The sequence below is a fragment of the Oratosquilla oratoria genome, chromosome 3 (assembly GCF_046742065.1).
Source record: "Oratosquilla oratoria isolate Oo_2021 chromosome 3, ASM4674206v1, whole genome shotgun sequence".
In the NCBI taxonomy this organism is placed as follows: domain Eukaryota; kingdom Metazoa; phylum Arthropoda; class Malacostraca; order Stomatopoda; family Squillidae; genus Oratosquilla; species Oratosquilla oratoria.
This window is the reverse complement of record NC_134779.1, coordinates 21,356,996-21,379,709: the sequence shown is the minus strand read 5'-3', so window position 1 is coordinate 21,379,709 and position 22,714 is coordinate 21,356,996. Positions and strand designations below refer to the sequence as shown.

The 22,714-nt window shown below is 39.2% G+C and overlaps 1 protein-coding gene across 6 annotated transcripts in view; it reads left to right on the top strand.

Moving 5' to 3' along the window:
- The window catches only part of Not10 (CCR4-NOT transcription complex subunit 10), an 89,128-nt gene that overhangs the window by 8,498 nt on the left and 57,916 nt on the right, over positions 1–22,714 (top strand). For 5 of the 6 annotated variants that reach the window (XR_012965958.1, XR_012965957.1, XM_076177930.1 and 2 more), the window contains exons 3-8: positions 1,566–1,658; positions 5,178–5,328; positions 8,617–8,779; positions 12,976–13,198; positions 13,416–13,522; positions 16,880–17,025. Coding sequence is in view for 4 of the 6 variants with exons in the window: in XM_076177930.1 (XP_076034045.1) it covers positions 1,566–1,658; positions 5,178–5,328; positions 8,617–8,779; positions 12,976–13,198; positions 13,416–13,522; positions 16,880–17,025 (883 nt within the window). In the remaining 2 variants the exon portion in view is untranslated. The remainder of the gene's footprint in view (positions 1–1,565; positions 1,659–5,177; positions 5,329–8,616; positions 8,780–12,975; positions 13,199–13,415; positions 13,523–16,879; positions 17,026–22,714) is intronic. The other variant, XM_076177960.1, reaches the window with a different exon arrangement.

The following is a 22,714-nucleotide window of genomic DNA, read 5'->3' as shown; positions in this document are numbered from 1 at the left end:
TTTCACATGAGAGCTGACAACTTGTAACTGCTCTCCTCCTATTACAGTGACATAGAAATAGTCCCACACTAATACATCACAGATAGTATTGCAGAGGTTTTTTTCCAGACAGATAAACAATACAGTGAAAGGCTAAAAAAAAAATGAGACCACCAACTTTGGAAGACCAAAGATAAAGGCAACATGATTATGGTTTTTAGAACCCTGATATGGGGGGACAAGTCAGACGGAGATGATCTTTTGGTATGGGACAGGAGAACCTCAAGAGGGAATAAAAAAAAAAAAAAAAAAAAAAAAAAAAAAAAAAAAAAAAAAAAAAAAAAAAAAAAAAAAAAAAAAAAAAAAAAAAAAAAAAATCAAGGATATCAAGAAATATATTTTTCCATACAGATGCATAGACCAATGGAATGGCCTAAAAGTCTATATATTGCAAGCATATATGCATATATACTAAGGGCCTTTTCCCCCTTACAAGGGAGGTAGCCAAAATCAAAGGCATAAATCCACTCCCACCCATTTCATCTCCACATATCCTACTCTCATTCATCACTCCTTCCTTCCTCTTTTCTTGGCTCCTCTTGAATGATGGGTCCTCCCTGCATCTTACCCACTGCCCTGGGTCAGAAGCAATGCAGCAAAACACAGTACATCCACAGCAAGGCCACTTCACATAATTGGTGACCCTCCCTCTCCATCCCCTCATGTAGAACAGGAAAAGACAGGGAGAAATCCCTTCAGGCTGCATCAAAATATTCACACATACTCCCTAACACCCCTCATCCCCCACCCACGCCCTTCCATGTATCATAGCATCATCCACACGCAATCATTCTCCACTCACCTGTCTTCTCTCTTCCTTCATCAACAGACATCCCCCTCTTTCCCAATGTCTCTTTCACCCATCCATCTCATCCTTGGTCACCCCCTCATGTTCACTCCATCCACCTCTGGTATAGTGCAAGCAAATACCATAAATAATTTTAAGGCAAAGTATGATAAATGGAGTTTGGGAGACAGGACCTTATGAGTATATCTCTTTTCTTGTACATCACAAATCACAAAATGAAATTAGGTAAATACTGTACATATGGGAGGGTCTGAGAACCATTGGCAACTCAAGGGAACAGTTGAATCATGAATGTCACCAGTCACTAACATATATTGTTTTTTAACTGGACTGACACTGACAACATTGGGAGTAGACAGATTCACAATATGATGTATTGCCAAGTATATACCATTGTTTTTGTGTTACCACAGAAAAGTATTATTTGAAGCATGTATATATCAGAATTTGAAAGAATGTGGTAAAATTATGAGGAAAAGAGTGCCAAAACTTTAATGTCAATGTACAAATTTCAAACATGTTTTAAAAGATGAGGAAGACCACTTCATTGTCACAATCATTCTTTGCTGTAGTTGAAAAAGGGAAATAGTTACAAATTATTAAGTATTTTCAAATATTCCAAATGAATGTATTTATCCAATAACCAAGAAGTGCATTTACTCTAGAAATGGTGTTGAGATTTTGATACTACTGGTTTGTTAACTTTCTCTTTGAACAGGTGCTCCTGAATAAGGCTGTTGTTGAATATTACAAGGGTGACATGATGAAGACTGATGCATTCAGACTTGCCCTTAAGGAAATTGCAACATCAGTAAGTCTTCTGTGTGTGTGAATGTGTGTATATATATATATATATATATATATATATATACATATATATATATATATATATATATATATATATATATATATATATATATATATATATACATATATATATACATATTTTTTCAGGAATAATTGTAGTGATATATATATTGATGTATTTTAAAATATAGTATTAGCCCTTCCTATTACACCTGCAGTGGATGTATTGTATGAAAGTATTGCATTGTGTGAATTTGGATAACCTTTTTTTCAGTTCTCTCACACTCATTTTTGGTACATACTTTTCCACTCCTATGTTGTAAATTTTCATTAAATTTTATTCTCATTTTTTATATTTTTATTAGACTCCTTCCAGCTCATTTCTTCAAAGACAAAGAATTCTTTCAGTTTAACAAAGTTTGCCTTTGCAGTTGTATCATCCTTGTCTGTATATTTCCCCTCTCAATTCTATCATATGCACTTCAAGCATAAATTCAAGAGCTGCATGGCTACTTTTACCCATTGGATACTAGTAATTCAATTATTAATCTCCTTAGGTTCCTTTGTAATAATCAAATCCAGTCTTACTGGTTTATGTTTGCCTTTTGCATTGGGTTGGCTCTTTTACCCATTTGGTCATGATAGTATTTATTGGTATTTTCAATAATATGTTGTCCCAGGGCTCCTCATTTAGTTTTGACTCCCATTCCTCCCATATTACCTCCCCACAATTTAAGTCACCCATAAGAGTTGTATTATTCAATAAACTTTTTCATTGGCTCACTCTGTGCTCTGTTTCATTCCAAGTTCTTGCCTTTTTCATTTCTTTTCTTTTGGGGGGGATGTATGCCACTGACAAATAGTCTAGTAGTGCCTCCTTCCTTCCACCTTTGTGAACGGGTACCATATTAGCTCTTTTCCAATCTTGTGGCACTGTTCCTCCTGTTGATGAACATACAATAAGACTGAATCTTGTCTGCCATTTGTTCCCTAGATTCTTTAAGTATCCAGTTTGAGATGTCAGGTCCAGAAGCTTTTTGCACATCCAACAGTTCCTCACTTCTACATTTATATTTTCTGAACCCAAATTTTTGCTCACCACTCCTCCCTCTAAAAAACTGCTCTCCTTTGTGAAGACAGATTGGAAACTCATTATTTCTGCTTGAGCTGAAGCCTCATAAACCTCACCACCACTATTAGCATGGTGATTTCTTCCATGTGTCTTAATTTTCCATTGATGAACCTGTAAAACAGTTTTGGTTCATCTCTTCATTTGTCTACAATACCCCTTTCGAAGTTCTTTTCTTTCATGCAGATTCTTGTATAATAATTTTTAGCTTGTTTATAAGTTTCCTTTGTTTCAGTGCTTCTTCTCTTTCTCCATTTTTGCCAAGCCACATCCCTCGCTTTATTAGCTATCTCACAACTTTTGTTGAACCAGTCTTCTATCTGCTTTTTCCTTTTACCAATCTTTGGCACATGTTTGTTCACCCTGAATTTGTAAATGTAAAGAAATATTTCCCATTTCCATATCTAGTGGTATTCTTGAAATCCTCCCACTGCCTTCCTTTTATGATTCATTCCTTGGCACTATTTCCTTATGTGCCAGCAGAAATTCAATTATTACATGGTCACTTTTTCCTATGGGGCAAATCTATTTCAAAGAGCCAATGATATCTGACTCCTTGCTAAGCAGCAGATCCAACCTCATGGGAATGTCATCTCTTACTCGAGTCATCTGCTTTATCCATTGGGTCATTGTGTTCTCAGTTACTATATTTAGTTAGGTATTTATCCAGGAATCTGTTTTGTCACTTGCCACTTTGCCACTCCTCTCAATTGACCTCACTTAAATTAAAATCTCTAATAAGGTCTATAGTTTCTATAGTTCAATATAAATATATATATATTTTTTTTTTAGAGGAGAATTGTGCCCAACAACATTGTATTTACCTAATTGTAGTATACAAGAAAGGAGCAATGGTTGTTGGGTCCTGTCTCCTGTTCTCTAATTTTCTAACATACCTAGACTCAAATTCATTTTCGGTTCCAACTTAATCTATATCTTTGATTTCCAATTATCATATTTAGATTTGAACTCGTGCATTGTTTGAGCTTGGTCTATATCACCTAAGCTATTCCACATATTTATGCATCTATATGGAAAACTATTTCTTCATATCCTTTTAATATGTAGTTTTTCTTAATTTACTTCCATTACCTCATAAAGCCCTCCCATCTTTAATCATGAGATCTCATCAATGCAATTTATCTCCTTTAGTGACCTGAACACTATAATCATGTCACCTCTTTCTCTTTGATCTTTCAAGGTTGGTAGATTTTGTGTGTGTATGTGAGGCACTTCAGCAAAAGCCTTCTCAAAGTTAAGGAACATGCAGTCCACCCAGCCCTCCCTTTCTTGTAGTTCATAAATCATTCTCTAGTAAAAGCTTAAAAACTTTGACACATGACCTTCCAAGTCTGAAGCCCAACTGAATGTCTGCCAGTATGTTCATCTCTAAGATACTTGGATCATCGTTCTTTTACAATCCTTTCACATAACTTCATTATTGTGTTGGAAAGTGATACCAGCTTGTAATTTAGTGGTTTCTCCTTACTTCCATCTTTGTGAATTGGTACCACATTAGCATTTTTCCAATCATGCGGCACTATGCCATCTTTTAATGAACATACTGTAAGACTGTGAATCTTGTCCACCAGTTGTTTCTTACATTTTTTAAGTATCTAGTTTGAGATTCCATCAGGTCACATCCAGTGATCCCAAAAGATTGAGTATTTCTCTCACATTTATATGTATATCTTATAAGCCTAAATTTTACCCTTGCTAACCTTGCTTTCCAGTATAAAACTGCTCTCCTTTGTGAAGACAAATTGAAAACTTGTTATATCTACTTGAGCTGAGGCCTCTTAAAGACCTCACCACCTACTATTAACTTGGTTATTACTTCCGTCTCAATTTACTATTGATAAACCTGTTAAACAGTTTCAGTTCATTTTTGCATTTATTTACAACACCCCTTTGTAAATTCATTTCCTCCTCCCTGTGAATTCTTGTAAGTCTTGTTTGTAAGTCTTTTGTTTTATTGCTTCTCTTCCTCCGTTTTTCCCAGGCCGTGCCCCTGTTTTTTTTTTTTTTTTTTTTTTACCAGTCTTATTTTATCTTCTATCCACTAATCTTGTTCGTTCATTACCAGGTTGTAATTGTATGTATATGTGAGTGTTTGTGTGATTTTATATGATTTTTTTAGATATTTAGGCAATTAACATATTTCTGTAATCAAATGACCTCTGCACCTCACCTTTATTTTCTCTAAAAGTGGGTTAAATTTTTATCATAAGACAGGCTTAACTGGGGAGTTATAGAATAAGATTATCTGATGGCATTGATACCTTATACAAGAGTTTTGGACATCATCCCTCCTTATGTGTCTGTATGAAAACTATTTTAATTATATTTTGTTCTTTGGTTATCAGTTAATTTATTTTTATTAACCCTTTCCAGGCTGGAATCAATATTGAGAATATTGGTTCTATTGATGATGTAGAACAGTGTGTGTTTTACCTAAACCATTGTGTCCTTCTGTATCATTTGCAACAGTATAGGACAGCAATAGCAATTCTTGAGAAGATGTTCACCTGTCTTGAATCACTAGGTATGGGTTTTATTTGGATTGTTGTTTTAGTTTGTATACAGATCATCATTTCAGTGTCAAATTACTACTGTTCATTTCCTTTGACAATTTATTTCATACTTAAATATTTGTAGTTAGTCTTTAGATTATGGTCCATTATCTTTGTGATATATTTAATGTGGAAGTGAAAATGGAACTTGTTTTCCATAGTCATAAAGTTAAAAAATGTATGTATGTCATTACATTAATTGTACAATTTACTTTTCTGAATGTAATTAATGAATGGGAGTGGAGTATGTGGGGATGGAATGGGTGGGAGTGGATTTTATGCCTTTGTTTTTTGCTATCTCCCTTGTAAGGGAAAAAAGCCATTGGTACATGTCCGTAATTAATTTGCAGGTCATTAAAAAACATAGGCATTGATATATAACTTTTCAGTTATTGGTTTCAAAACTTTGTGACAGGAAACCTATTTTTTATGTCTGTTTTAAATGAATATGCCTCTGGAGAAGCATAGTCAAAACATTAATGGACCATTATGCCTGACAACCTCCAGAAAGAGAGAGAGAGAGAGAGAAAGAAAGAGAGGAAGAGAGAATTTTAACAATAATAATTTTTTGTTTCACATTTCATTGACTTGAAACTTGTAGCCCTACAGTGGCTGGGTCATCAGGTCCTCCCATAGAACTCTTTCAGAAGAAATTTTAGATCAGCGTTTCTCAACCTTTTACCCTTGCGTAACCTTTAAGATAAATTGCATGTTTCAAGGAATCCTTGTGCAAAAAAAAACACATATACCATATCTTTCTCATTTTATTTTCATTGTAATAATAGGTTAGATAGAATGATGTTTACATTATTACAATAACCTTTTGCGGAACCTTAGGTTCTGTAGAACCCTGATTGAGAAACGCTGCTTTAGACTATTGTCATTTTTGTATTAGTGTCATACTGTTTCTATCATTACCTTACAGTAGTGGTAGTGGTGGTAGTGCTAGTAGTAGTGGTAGTAGTAGTGGTAGTAGTAGTAGTAGTGGTAGTAGTAGCAGTGGTAGTAGTAGTAGTTGTAATAGTGGTACTAGTAGTGGTGGTAGTAGTAGTGGTAGTAGTAGTAGAAGTAGAAGTAGTAGTGGTAGTAGTAGTAGAAGTAGTAGTAGTAGTAGTAGTATAAAAAAGAAAGATAACAATGGTGCAGGAAGTTGGGGCATCCAATTGGCTGACAGCACTACCAATCAGGGCAAAGGGATTCACCCTAAATAAAAGAAAATTCACGGATGCCATTGCCCTGAGTTATGGATGGCCATTGGAAGGGCTGCCTAACAGATGTTCTTGTGGTGTACAGTTTACTCCAGAATATGTAATGATATGCAAGGAGGGTGGATTCATTTGCATGCGACATGATGAGGTAAGGGATCTCACTGCCCAAATGCTTTGGGAGGTGTGCAAGGATGTGACTATCGAACCAACATTACCCCCACTAGGAGGGGAGAATTTCAGGTACTGCATGTCCAATACACCAGATGAAGCAAGAGTGAATGTCAGTGCAAGAGGTTTCTGGACACGGTTACAATTGGTTTTCTTTGACATGCGAATATTTGATCTGATGGCCCCCTGTTACAACAACCTAACCATTGAGGCATCCCACTCCTGGAATGAGTATGAGAAGATCAGGATGTACGAAGGGCATATACAAAATGTGGACCAGGGCTCATTCACTCCTATAACCTTTATGGCTTCAGGTGGGATGGGTCCTAGAGCAAAGTCATCCTATGCTTGGCTGGCAGAGGTGATGGCTGAAAAGAAACAATAACCAAAAAGCAGCATTGTTTCATGGATGAGTTGTAGACTGTCATTCTCACTCCTAAGATCAGCCCTCCTATGCCTGAGAGGTACCAGGTCCCCATCGCCCAAATCAGCACATGTACAAAACCTAGATTTTGAGCAGACGGTGGTTGACAGTAGGATAAATGAACTTCTGTATTAGGCTTTATTAAAATTAAAAATAAAAGGGTCGTCGACCACAGTCATTGAACTGTGTCTGTGGGAGGCAGATCCTGATTGCTTCCACCACACAGTTCCAAGAGGATGGATGTCGTGTTAAAAAAAAAAAAAAAAAAAGTAGTAATAGTAGTAGTAGTAGTAGTAGGAGGAGGGGGAGGGGGAGCAATTGATGATTATCAGATCTTTCAGTGTTGCCTGTTCCAACACTTAGTCTCCCCTTGTTTGGCTTACATGTCAGACTGGTTACTAGTTTGTTTGCTACCCTTTGTATCCTCTTGATATTTCTTATATCTTTCACTATATAGGGACCATAACATTGACACATATTCCAATCTTGGATGTTTTTTAGGAGTTTTTTCAGCATCTTTTCCATATAGTGAAAATCCATCTTTATATTTTGGAGCCATCCATATGTCTTGCACAGTCTAACTGAGATATTATTCATGTGGCTTGTTTATCATCTAGACTCCTAAATATCTCTCCTCTTCTGCTTTTGTAATTGATTCTCTTCCCAAGGAATAGTTCAAAGATGATCTTTTTGAGCTATTGTTTGATTCCAATACTTTGCAGTTTTTGGTGTGTCTGCATGTATGCATGAGTGTATTCAATCAATCTGTTGTCCCAGGTCTCTCCTGCAGAAGACCTATAGCCCCCAGGTGGTGGCCATCAGATTGGCCCACAAATTGCTGAGAGATATTTTGTGTTGTCTTGATAGGGCAAGAAAGGAGTAGGGTAGAATTATGTGATTTGTGTCTTCTGTGTGATGGTTGCATCTGGGGCAATTTGAAACTGTAGCTAGGCCTTTTCTATGTTGGCATTGTTTCATTGTAGGGTTATGATCTAAATAGATTTGTGCTAGTGTAGTTTTGTCTGTCTTGGGTGGGATTTCTTGATTGGGGTGATGTCTAGGGGAGTCATGGATTAGAGAATTCAGGATTATATCTAAGAGGACTTGTTTTGTGATCTGTATATATTTTTGTATGAGTCTGTTTTTAGGTACAGAAGGCAGATTATTGTAGGTTTTTGAGTAATATGTTGCTGAAAAGGTTTTTCATTGGATTTGATGGGTTGTGCTTGTGCAATAGGGTGTGAGGGAAGGATAGACTTGTGGACTTATGTGTAGAATTGTGTCTATCATTTCCATGTGCTTCTCTGTGGGAAGGCTTTTGGTTACTGAGCATAGATGTTTTATTGAGGTTATTTTAGTGCAGCTGGATAATATTCATAATGCTTTATTTTGTGTTGTTTGTAGGATGTCTGTTTGTCTATTCAACAGTAACTTATAATCAATTCTTTTGTCTTTCACAGAGGAGTCTGTTGGTACAAGTGTTTGTCTTCTCTTGATTGAGTGTCATCTACAAGCACAACAGTGTGATAGAGCCTTGGCTGCCATCACACATACAGAAACAACCTTCCTCCCACAGCCGTTACCACCAGCACCATCACCTAAGCAGCAGGATAAAGACACAAGGTTAGGGCAAGTAATAGATAATATTTCAAAGAAAATGAAAGCTACAAAATATGAATAAGGTCTTAAACTTCTTTCTATATTTGCATGATGAAAGGTTTTCATTTGAGAATCTGGTTTATGTCATGTTAACTGAAAAAATGGATCACATAATTGTTCACTGGTGTAACCAATATAAAGATGATCTTTTTCATATGTACATAGGTGTTTCTTATTTCCTGTAAAATGTAGTGTAAGTATGTGTGTCAGAAGCAATGCAGCAGTACACAGCACATCCACAGCAAAACTGCTTCACTTAATTGGTGACCCCCCCCCCCATGCAGAGACATTGAAAATGGGGAGAAAACTTTTTGGACTGCATCAAAATATCCTTCACATAAAATCACTCCCTACACTCCCATCCTCACCCCCTTCCATTCTTCATAACATCATCCTTACACAACCATTCTCAACTCACCCCAATGTTCAGGCTTCTCCCTTCCTCTAGGAATGACCTGATATCCAGGAGGAGCCAAGATGAAAGGAAGGGAGGGAGGGGTGGTGAATGGGAGTGGAGTGGGTGGGGATGAAATGGGGAGTGGAATTATGCCTTTTGACTTTGGTTACCTCCCGTGTAAATGGGAAAAACCCCTTGGTACATGTATGTATTTACCTAGTTGTACATAGTTGTTTCCCCATTTAGCTTGTTCCAGACATCAATCACTCTGTGTGGGAAGCTATTCTTTTTCAAATCTCTTTTGTAACTGTCCTTTAGCTTCTTCTCATGTCCTCTTGTTTCTCTTCTGTCCCATTTTAATAAGTCGTCTCTATCAAGAACTTCCATCCCTTTCATAATTCTGTAAATGGTCAGCCAATCACCTCTTTCTCTTCTCTCTTCCAGTGTTGATGGATGTAATTTATCCAATCTTTGTTCGTATGTCAAATTTGAGAGTGTAGGTGCCATTTTTGTCACTGCTCTTTGGATTCTTTCTAAATTCCTTATGTTTTTTTTGTTCAAGGTGCCCATAGTGTCACAGCATACTCCAAGTTAGGTCTTATCAGTCCAACCACTATTTTCTTTATTGTCTCTTCATCCATGTAGTTGAAGGCCACTTTCATTGATCTTAATAAGTTAAAAGTCTCTCCAACACATGATTGTCGGATTGATGGCAAAGATTAAAAGTCCGGAAAAAATGCAATTTTCGTGGATTTCAACGACAAGGGAGTACCTGTGTTGTATAAGTAGGGAAGGGGAAAGCTTGTGGTGTAGTGGGCAGGTGAAGAAAAAGGAGAAGGGGAGGGATTATTGAGGAAAATGGAAGAAAATGAGGAAGGGGACAAAAGGGCCACGGACGTCAGAAGGAATGTAAACAAGAGATGTGCAGATGACACAGTTGAAGTCGAACAAATCAGTAAAGGCATTCAAATTAGAAATATAGATAAGAGCAGCACAATAGAAAATGGAGGTAATTATTTCTATGGATTTAATGAGGGAGGAGATGACAACCTCCCCGTATTAGCAAGTCTAGAGGAAAAACTTACAAAAATGAACAAATCATGGGAGGTTAGGTTTAGCCAACTTGCACTAATTACACAAAGAGTTGATAAATTGGAAGAACTAAAGAAGGAGAACCAAAACCTAAATAAAGAAATAGAAGATTAAAAAAGATAGTTAAAAGAAGTAAAGGATGAAAATGAGGAATTAAAGAGGAATAATAAAGAGAATGAAGAGTCCATAGCAAAAGAGGTAAGTGGTTGGAAAAAGGTTCAGGAGGATAGCAAAATTAAATTTAGAGGTATAGTGAAACAACAGATGAAGGAACACACTGAGGACACAGTTATTAAAGTGATGAGAGAGGAGAATATAGTAAGATACTTAGCAGATATAAAGAAATGTATAATTATATTAGGAATGGAAGAGAAGAATAATCCAAATAGGACTACAAGAGTAAAAGATGAGAAAGAAAGAGTGAACAAGTTATTAAAAATATTTCAAGAAGGTGAACAGGAAATAGGGAAAGAGATTGAAGAAATATATAGGTGGGGAAGTACAGTGTAGAAAAGACCAAACCAATTAAGGTTAAATTAAGGTCACAAATGACAGCAGAGAATGTCTTATCAAAAACAGGAAAACTAGCAAAAAGTGGTCAGTACAAACAGGTATGGATAAAGAGAGAGATGAATAATGAGGAAAGAGGAAGAGAAAACAAAAAGAATTGAAGCTAAGAAAAAATGAGAGCAGAACAGAGTCAAAGAGAAATTCTATTGGATAGTGGATATGAAAGTGAGGAAATTTGCCATTAACTGGGTGAATTTAAACTAGATCACTGTATTCTTCCATTTCTTTTCATTATTTGAGCTCAACGTTTCATCTTAATGAAGACATTTTCAAGAGTAAACTGAAATAACAAAAATTACATAATTATAGTAATGGCGAGTAAATGCCTTGGTGGATTGAAGAGTGTAATGAGGAATAGACATTTGGGAATGGATGCTAAGAGGAGACTGTATGAAGGAGTGATTGTGCCAACAGCACTGTATGGGGCAGAAACATGGAACATAAGAGAGGAAGAGAGAAGGAGTTTGAATGTGTTTGAGATGAGGTGTCTGAGAAGTATGATGGGGGTTACGAGGCTAGATAGAGTGAGAAATGAGGAGATGAGGAGAAGAATGGGGGTGGAAAGGGAGTTGGGAGATAGGGTTGATGAAAGAGTATTAGGATGGTTTGGACACATGGAAAGAATGAGTGAAGAAAGACTAGTAAAAGAGGTATGGAAGGCAGATGTGGAGGGAGTGAACATGAAGGGACGTCCTAGGATGAGGTGGATGGATGGGGTGAAGGGGGCTTTGGGGAAGAGGGGAATGTCTGTTGAGGAAGGACGGGAGAGGACAGAAGACAGGGGTGAATGGAGAATGGTTGTATATGGATGATGTTGTGATGCATGAGGTGGAATGGGCGGGGGGATGTTGGGTGAGGTAGTATGTGTGAGCAAAATTTGACGCAGCCCGAAGGGATTTCTCCCCGTCTTCTCCTTTTATGCATGGGGGGACGGAGAGGGGGGGTCGCCGATTTAATGAAGCGGCCTTGCTGTGGATGTGCTGTGTCTTGCGACACTGCTTCTGAACCAGGGCAGTGGACAAGGTGCAGGGATGACCCGTCATCCAGGAGGTGCTAAGATAAGAGGGAGGGTGGAGGGGTGTGGAGTGTATTCAGGGATGGAATGGGTGGGAATGATTTTATGCCTTTTCCTTTTTGGCTACCTCCCTTGTAAGGGGGAAAAAGCCTTGGTATATGTATGTATGTATGTAATGGTGACAAAAATTACAAAAGTTACATAATTACAGTAATGGTGACAATTGTGTACAAGAACAATACTCGTAAAATATATGAGGGATACAATATAAATGCAAATAGATATGATGACAATGGTACAAGAACATAAAATTCAACACGAGAGCGATTACTTACATTTAAAGGGATGGGAGGAAAAAATGACAAGTTGGGAATGTACGGTATATGTACGCATTGGTCAGGTGGTCAGACAATGCGATCTCAGAGATCACAGAGTAAGGGGGTTGGGAGTGGGGGGTTAGGCGGGTATGATTACTGTAGGGGAGAGGAGGGGGAAGGGAAGAGGAGGAAGGGGGTGGAGTTGGAAGGAGAGGAGGGGGAGACAAAGAAGGGAGGGGGGAGTGGGAAATATTTGTTTCTATACAACAGGATACTGGATGTCATATTACATTGGATGTTAATGAGTGGAGCTTTGTCTCTAATATGAAAGGCTTTGAGCAATTGTAGCCTCCTAGAGTCATCACTCGTTCCAATAATTTTGGTGGAATTACAGTGTTGTGAAAATTTTTATGATGTTCTTTGATTGCTCCCTCTTATAGATGTAATGATAAGCGACGGATGACTTTGCATCTAGTAAAACCGATGTAGGTATGGTTAAGAGGCTTACAATCCTCTGAAGAGCAAATATATTGGTAAACTACATTGGTTCTAGATGTGAAGTCTGATCACCTAGAAGAGTTGTTCATCATGATCAGAGAGGAAGTTCTGGGATTTTTGTAGTAATTGAGAACTCTGATTTTGTTGTTCTTACTTGTAGGGAGGCAATTCCTTTGGATGATGTCTTTAATTACTTTTTGATATTTTTTGTAGTTATTAGTAATAATTATATATATATATATATTTATATGATATTTGATGATTTATAAAGGTCACCTGAGAAAGGACCAGCAGGCAGTAATGGTGGTAACTCAGGAAGTGGAGGAAGAAGTGGTGGCAGTGGAGAAGTAAGATGCAGTGCAACACAAGAGCAGTTGCGAGGAAAACTACAGCAGTTGCGGGTACGAGCACTGCTAATGATGCATTCACTGCGTATCACCAAAAAGGAACTCAAGAACATTGGTACACAGGCTATGAATTCTGGCAATTCCCTTGTGAGTTTGTGTATTCTCTACTTGCTATTAGTCTAGGCATTGTGCAATAATGGAAGAGTAACAAATTATACAATTTTGTCTTTTATATGATGAGATATATAAATTCAGCTCTTGTAAAAGTAAACTGATGTCATTTGTCTTTACTTGATCTTTGCTTGATGATTTTTTACTTGTTTATTTGAATTTGTATTTGAAACTAATTAAGAAGTACTTTCAGAACATAACTTTAGTATGCTTGAAAAGTCAACTGGAGTATTTGCGTGGTAATCACAGAAAAGCCATCAAAGTTATCAATCAGTGTGCAGCCCTACCAACTCCAAGCCCGTAAGTTCTATACTTATTATTTCTCTTTTATTAGAAATTAAAAGAGAAACTTTTTAGGTAGATAGAGTAAAACTCTAGTAACCCAGAACTCAGTACAGTAGTCCCACATTATCAATGGGGGTTTAGTACAGAAGACATCAGTTGATTCCCAAAACTCTCGTTAAGTATCAGCTAGATTCAATATTTATGTATTACATTGTTTTGTATTCTGTTGTAATATGAACTTATTTCACCATACTTATTGGAAACATATTTGTCAAGTTATTATAAAACAATGACTATATGTACAGTATCATTATTTGTTGACTAAGATAAGATGAAAAAAGACAACTTGGATTCTGTCTAGTGGTGTAGTGTGCTGAAATCCCACCCAGGGCAGGAGTCAAATTAATGCCCACTGGCTGTCATTGTTTGATCACTTAAATAATGTTTACCATCTATCCATACTGTACCAGTGTTAATTATGTAACCAGCAAAAAAAGCAGAGGCTAAGGGGTTAAGTGCTGGTCTCGCATATAAAGTGTGTTAGAGAAACTGACCTGTATAGAAGTAGTGGCCAGCAGTTCGTGGTGGTGAAGGTCAAATGAAAAGTGGAGCGAATAGTAAAGGAGCACAAATTCTAGCAAACGTTAAGCTCAAATGACTAAAGGTTGAGCATAAAGTGAACTAGTTTGCTTTCACTCTCCAAGATACCCTCAGTTGATGCCCCAGGTAAACAAAATGGAGTTTCCACAACTTGCTCTTGACCTGCGGGAAGATGTGGGTAAAGCCAAAAATAAACATATTGTTGGTAAACCCTGCATGGCACAAGGTGTATGCAATGGCATGGGGAAACCACTGGAAAAGCCAGTGTTGCAAAGCAACAATAAACATGACACATTTGTTAACGTCTGATATCAATGGATGTTAATAAATGTGTTATGTTTATTGTTGTTGCTTTGCATCATTGGCTTTTCCAGTGGCTTCTCTACACTGTCACATACACCTTTTGTCATGTGGGGTTTACTGGCAATATGTTTATATTCATCTTTACCCATGTCTTACCTGGTGCTCATAAGCTATGTGTGGAAACTCCACTCTGTTCACCTGGGAAATCAACTGAGGATATCTTGGAGTGCTGGTGAGGTTGTTTAATGTGTGCCTAAAGGAGGGGAGTGTGCTGGAGGACTGGGGGAGTGCTCATGTAGTTCTGCTTTATAAAAGAAAAGGGGACAAACATGAATTTAGCAGTTTTAAAGGGATTTGTTGAGTGTAGTGAATATGTGTGTATCAGGAAGGTGGCAATGTGGGCATAGCTGGAAGGCAAACACTGGATGGGAAGACCAAGTTTATAAGACAAGCGAATGGGGATTTCTTTTGTAAAGATACAGCACACAGGACCACGGCTTAAAAGTGTCAATTTCTCAAGGGGTTGGGTGTCGAGTAGCAGTGAAAATGCTGAGTTTGCTCCATGTGTCAGGATCTGGGGAAAATGAAGAGGTTCCAGGTAATGATTCTCCTTGAAGGAGATTATGAGGGAGGTGAAGGTGATGCTTGTCCTTTGGGATTCCAAGGTGTCCAGTTGAGGTTCCAAAGCATTGAGTGGAGAAAATAAGAGAGACATTATCTCTTGAGTCTGAGTCGCCAGTTGACTTTGACGGATTGTGCCAACTTCTAAATACTGCCAGGTCAGGTCACAACCTGCACACTGATTGGCTGCTGGGAGATGCATTACCTTTTGGAACACAGGAATGCTTGTTCTCTGCACTGATTGGCTGCTGTTTTTGTGTTTGAGCCATACTTCTCCTCTAGCTGGGGATCAGTACTTCTGGGTATACAAGACTGGGGTGTGGTGGTGTCATGAGGTGGCATTAACTGCTGTGCATTGCCAATGAAGACAAGTGCCTAACTATATATATATATATGTATATATGTAAATATATATATATATATATATATATATATATGTATGCATGTATATTTTCAACTTCCTATGACATACATACATACATACATATACCAAGGCTTCTTCCCCCTTCCAAGGGAGGTAGCCAAAAAGGGAAAGGCATAAAAACACTCCCACCCATTTCATCCCTAAATACACTCCACACCCCTCCCACCCTTCCTCTCATCTGAGCACCTCCTGGATGACGGGTCATCGCTGCACCCTGCCCACCGCCCTGGGTCAGAAGCAGTGTCGCAAGACACAGTACATCCACAGCAAGGCCGCTTCATTTAATCGGCGACCCCCCCTCTCCGTCCCCCTTTGCATATAAGGCGAGGACGGGGAGAAATCCCTTCGGGCTGCGTCAAAATTTACTCACACATACTACCCCACCCCCCCGCCCATTCCTCCTCATGCAGTCACAACATCATCCATATACAACCATTCTCCACTCACCTCTGTCTTCCGTCCTCTCCCTTCCTTCCTCAACAGACATTCCCCTCTTCCCCAAAGCCCCCTTCACCCCATCCATCCACCTCATCCTAGGACGTCCCCTCATGTTCACTCCCTCCACATCTGCCTTCCATACCTCTTTTACTAGTCTTTCTTCACTCATTCTTTCCATGTGTCCAAACCATCCTAATATTCTTTCATCAACCCTATCTCCCAAATCCTTTTTCACCCCTGTTCTCCTCCTCACCTCCTCATTTCTCACTCTATCTAGCCTAGTAACCCCCACCATACTTCTCAGACACCTCATCTCAAACACATTCAAACTCCTTCTCTCTTCTTCTCTTATGTTCCACGTTTCTGCCCCATACAGTGCTGTTGGCACAATCACTCCTTCATACAGTCTCCTCTTCGCATCCATTCCCAAATGTCTATTCCTCATTACACTCTTTAAACCACCAAGGCATTTACTCGCTTCTCTCAATCTACATTCTACCTCCACCTTCACTCCACCTTTTCCTGCTACACTTGCACCCAAGTATCTAAAACTATCCACTTCCTCCAGTCGCTCTCCCTTAATGTTCACTTCCAGTCTACTGCCACTTTCACCCCTTGTACATCTCATCACCTTACTTTTACCCAGATTTATCTTTAGCTTTCTTCTATCACATACTCTCCCAAACTCTGCCACCAGCTTCCTCCATCCCTCCTCTGACCCTGCCACAAGTGCAGTGTCGTCCGCAAACAACAGCTGGCTCACCTCCCACTTTTCTCCATTTTCTTTAACCATCTCCAATCCCTGACTCACTACCCTAGCATGTATATATATATATATATATACATATATGTATATATATATAATATATATATATATATATATATATATATATATATATATATATATATATATATATATATCAGCATTGATGCATATGATTTTTTATGTTTGTGACTTAATTAAGATTTTTTTTTTTTCTATCCAGAACCTGTAGGCCAAGTCTAGGAGTTGTATACTACAATAACCTAGGAGTTATACACTTTGGACTCAGTAAACCTACAGTAGCCTGTTTGTATCTTCAGAAGGCACTACAAGAAGTAAAAGGGGACATGGGAGTGCCAACATACCCAAGTGAGTTTTAGTTTTTTGTTCAAGAAAGGTTAGTTAAGGTGATAATTCTTTATTCCCGAGTTTGCTTTTTTTCATGTAAAAAAGCCAGTCAAGGGTTGAGAGAGAAATGCAGGGAACAAAATACCTGCTGAACACCACTTTTTATAGGAAAAAAATGCATTTGATATCATTGCAATGATTAATTTAGCAGGTATATATTCAGTCATATTCCAAAGTTCACTGAACCTTGTATTCCCTCCTGATAATAGTTGGCACTGTAATTGGTGCTTGCTTACTATGACAGCAATACAGATATGAATGATATTGCATTGAAATGTTGCTGAAATAAAAGTATTATCCTGTGGTGCAATCTGTCAGCATATGTGGATAACAGTGTTATAAATAGGGATGCATTGGTGAGCAAATTTACTGATTACTGATTAATAATATTTGCTGTATTTGCCCCTGATTGTTTATAATGTAATTCTTTTATTTTATTTTTTTAATGATATTATTGCTGTCTCTCCATTCTGCATTCTCTATCTTTTCTTATCTCCCTGTGGTGGGGGGAAAGAAGGCTACTATTGCTTTCCCATATATGTAGTGGAAGGCTACAAATAGGACAGAGAGAGGGGGAGCACAAGACTGGTGAGAGAGTGAGGGGAATAGGGATCCTACTCACAGCATAAGAGGTCTGAGAGGATTCCAACCAAAATCTTAATAATTGGGTCATTGATGTGAAACAGATGAGAGTAAAAGTGAATAAATGTAGTGTGTTAGTGGAAAGATAGATGGATGTGGTAGTATTGAGTGAAATGAAACTGAAAGGAAAGGTGAGCTGGAGTTTGGAGTGTGGTAGGTAAGTAATAGCAAGAAGATGATAGAGGGAAGGAGTGGCAATTGGTAAGTGATGATATTTGTAATTGCATGATTGGGTGAAAGGAAGTGTAATTGAAGTGGTTGTATATGAGTATGTGAAATTTTTTGGGAGGAAGGTCAGTTTTGTGGTGTTAGAATATTTTAATTCTTGAGTAGATTATGAGCTGGTAGACGGAGTAATAGGGAGGTATAGTGCACAACAAAAGAAGTGTCCATCAAGAAAGTGTACCAGAACAATCATAAGGAGCTACTGTGTGACCACCTACCAGAGGCTTTCAGCTGCATAGGGGCTAAGATGGCATGGGAGGATGGTGCCCTTGCTCACACCATAAAATCTGTGTCACTGGCTTAATAACTGCTAGATACCTTTTTATAAAGGAACTTCTGGGCAACGGTCCCAATTTAAATCCAATAGAAAATCTCTGGTACCTCATCAAGAGTACCAGGGGAAGGACATCAGCTTTGTACCTAAGCTATAGGCAGCCATCCAAGAATCCTGAAATTATTTGAACCAACAGCACCTTGAAAACTGCCCTATTCTACCAAAACATTTCCAAATGGTAAAGAGAAAATGCCTCCCTACCAAGTATTATGAATTAATTACATTTATTTTAATTGGTTATTTATATTTCTTGTAAATTACTGTTCATTACTTTATTGTACTATGACTGTCCCTCCATTATGCTGTCCCCTCACCTCTTGATAATATCCTGTACCACTTCTTTAAATAAAAATTCCCGCCAAGTCTTCCCACTCGGGTAGTAAAAGCAGCTAAAACAGGATGGAGAACTCCTGCTCTCTGCAACCCTAAGGAATGCATTCTTACAAGAAGTCAAAACAGAAGAGGGCCTGGGAGGAGTTTTACAAACAGAACTCTAAGGTGCATAGTACAGATGAGAGTAAAAGTGAAGAAATAGTATGTTTGTGAGAAGGAAGATGGATGTGTTGGCATTAAGTGAAACCAAATTGAAAGGGAAGGGTTCTTTTGAGTTTGGTAGTGTAATGGAGAGGGTGTCGGAAGTGAGAAGAGGATGAGGGAGGGAAGGGATGGCTCTTCTAGTGAGGAGATAGGTAAGTGTGTGGTGGAGTGGAAGGTTTCCTGAAGGTTAATGTGGATGAAGGTGAAACTGGGAAAGGAGATGTATTTATATAATTGTATTTACATAATTGTAGTATACAAGAAAGAAACAATGCTTATTGGGTCACGTCTCCTATTCTCTAATTTTGTAACATACCTAGACTCACATTCATGTGCAGTTCCAACTTAATCTATATCCTTGATTTCCATTTATCACATTTAGATTTAGACTATAGACGGAGTGGTTGGGAAGTATGGAGTGCCAGGAAAAATTGTAGTGAAGAGTTGATATTGGATATGTGTCTAGAAAGATAGCTGACACAATGTTAAGGAAAACAGTCAAGCATAAGTACACATGGGAGAGTGTGGTGGATGGAAGGGTGGTAGATAGGGTTTCAATGGACCAAAAGGTCTCCTTTTGGCATGCTCCACCTTTGTAATCTATATAGTGTTAACCAGGAGAAGAATAGGAAAATTTTTGGATGTACATGTCTTGCGACACTGCCTCTGACCCAGGGCAGTGGACAAGATGCAGGGATGACCCGTCATCCAGGAGGTGCCAAGATAAGAGGGAGGGTGGAGGGGAGTGTATTCAGATGGAATGGGTGGGAATGGTTATTATGCCTTTTTCTTTTTGGCTACCTCCCTTGTAAGGGGGAAAAAGCCTTTGGAATATGTATGTATGTACATGTTCTTAGGGGAGAAAGTGTGGGAATATCAGATAATTTTTTGGTGGAAGGTAAGTTGAGAGTGGAGGATAGATGGAGAAAGAGGAAAAGGACAGAAGGTAGGGAGGTGCTTAGAGTAAACTGCTTAAATGAGAAAGAAAAAGAGGAGTACAAGAAGAAGCTGAGAGAAGAGTGGGAGTGAAGGATAGAGTAGAACTAGGAGTGGAGGAGGAATGGGGATGTTTCAGGGAGTCACAAGGTGTGCAAAGATGATGTGTGGAACAAGGAGGATGGGAGGAAATAGAAGGAAGGGTAGTGAGTAGTGTGATGATGAAGCAAAGAAGGTTGTAGAAAAGAAGAAATGAGCATTCACAGATTGATTGCAAAAAAAACCAAGAGAATCATACAAGAGGTACAAAAAAAAAGAGAAGTAAAGCATAAGGTAAAGGAGGCAAAGAGGAGAGCAGGTGTGAAATGGGGTAAGAGTATGACTAGAAAATTTTGAAAGTAATAAAAAATGTTTTGGAAGGAAGTAAAAAGGGGAAAGGGAGGTGAATTAAGTACATACATACATACATATACCAAGGCTTTTTCCCCCTTCCAAGGGAGGTAGCCAAAAAGGGAAAGGCATAAAAACACTCCCACCCATTTCATCCCTAAATACACTCCACACCCCTCCCACCCTTCCTCTCATCTGAGCACCTCCTGGATGACGGGTCATCCCTGCACCCTGCCCACCGCCCTGGGTCAGAAGCAGTGTCGCAGGACACAGCACATCCACAGCAAGGCCGCTTCATTTAATCGGCGACCCCCCCTCTCCGTCCCCCCTTGCATATAAGGAGAGGACGGGGAGAAATCCCTTCGGGCTGCGTCAAAACTCACTCACACACACTACCCCACCCCCCACCCCCCGCCCATTTCTCCCCATGCAGTCACAACATCATCCATATACAACCATTCTCCACTCACCTCTGTCTTCCGTCCTCTCCCTTCCTTCCTCAACAGACATTCCCCTCTTCCCCAAAGCCCCCTTCACCCCATCCATCCATCTCATCCTAGGACGTCCCCTCATGTTCACTCCCTCCACATCTGCCTTCCATACCTCTTTTACTAGTCTTTCTTCACTCATTCTTTCCATGTGTCCAAACCATCCTAATATTCTTTCATCAACCCTCTCTCCCAAATCCTTTTTCACCCCTGTTCTCCTCCTCACCTCCTCATTTCTCACTCTATCTAGCCTAGTAACCCCCACCATACTTCTCAGACACCTCATCTCAAACACATTCAAACTCCTTCTCTCTTCTTCTCTTATGTTCCACGTTTCTGCCCCATACAGTGCTGTTGGCACAATCACTCCTTCATACAGTCTCCTCTTCGCATCCATTCCCAAATGTCTATTTCTCATTACACTCTTTAAACCACCAAGGCATTTACTCGCTTCTCTCAATCTACATTCTACCTCCACCTTCACTCCACCTTTTCCTGCTACACTTGCACCCAAGTATCTAAAACTATCCACTTCCTCCAGTCGCTCTCCCTTAATGTTCACTTCCAGTCTACTGCCACTTTCACCCCTTGTACATCTCATCACCTTACTTTTACCCACATTTATCTTTAGCTTTCTTCTATCACATACTCTCCCAAACTCTGCCACCAGCTTCCTCAATCCCTCCTCTGACCCTGCCACAAGCGCAGTGTCGTCCGCAAACAAGAGCTGGCTCACCTCCCACTTTTCTCCATTTTCTTTAACCATCTCCAATCCCTGACTCACTACCCTAGCATTCACCTCTCGCACCACCCCATCCATGTATAAGTTGAACAGCCAGGGCGACATAACGCATCCTTGACGAAGTCCCACCTTTACTTCAAACCACTCACTCTCTCCATTTCCAATCCTAACACATGCTCTACTACTCACATAAAAACTCTTGACAGCTCCCAAAAGCTTTCCTCCTATCCCATAAATCTGCATAACCTCCCACAGTGCCTTTCTGTCTACCCTATCATAAGCCTTTTCCAGATCCATAAAAGCCCAAAAAACATCCTTCCCCTTTCCTATAGCTTTCTCACATATCTGTCTTACCACAAAGATCTGATCTACACAACCTCTACCCGTCCTAAATCCACACTGTTCCTCACCAATTACTCCTTCTGTTCCTCTCCTAATCCTCTCAATTAAGATTCTCCCATAAGCCTTCCCTACTACACTCAACAGGCTAATCCCTCTGAAATTACTACATTCACACTTGTCCCCTTTTCCCTTGTAAAGAGGAACTATACAGGCACTACTCCAGTCCTCCGGTACTCTACCCTCTCTCCAGCAAACATTAAATAATCTCACCAACCAGTCCACCATCACTGAACCTCCCTTTTTCAGACATTCTGCATGACATCCATCCAGACCAGGTGCCTTACCTGCTTTCATCATCTTTACAACTGCCTTCACCTCATCCTTCCTTATTTCTCCTCCATTCTCCTCACTCATCACTCTCATTTTCTTCGTATTTCCCACTGCAGCTATCTTTCCTTCCCTATCCTCCTTCACATTCAGCAACTCCCTAAAATATTCTGCCCATCTTCCCCTCACTGCCATCTCTTCCATTATCAACTCTCCATCTGTACCCTTTACCTTTTCTTCCCTACTTGATTCGCCTCCTCTTCCTCTCTTAATTTCTTTCCAAAACATCTTTTTATTACTTTCAAAATTTTCTGTCATACTCCTACCCCATTTCACATCTGCTCTCCTCTTTGCCTCTTTTACCTTTTGCTTTACTTCTCTTTTCTTTTCTTTGTACGTCTCATATGACTCCCCTGTCCTCTTTTGTAACCAATCTGTGAATGCTCGCTTCTTCTCTTCTACAACCTTCTTTGTTTCCTCATCCCACCATTCACTACCCTTTCTTCTATTTCCCCCTGTCCTTCTTGTTCCACACACCATCCTTGCACACTTTAAGACTCCCTCCTTGAACCATCCCCATTCCTCCTCCACACCCATCTCTGCTCTATCCTTTACTCCCTCCCACTCCTCCTTCAGCTTCTTTTCGTACTCCTTCTCCTTTTCCTTTTCATTCAAGGAGTTCACTCT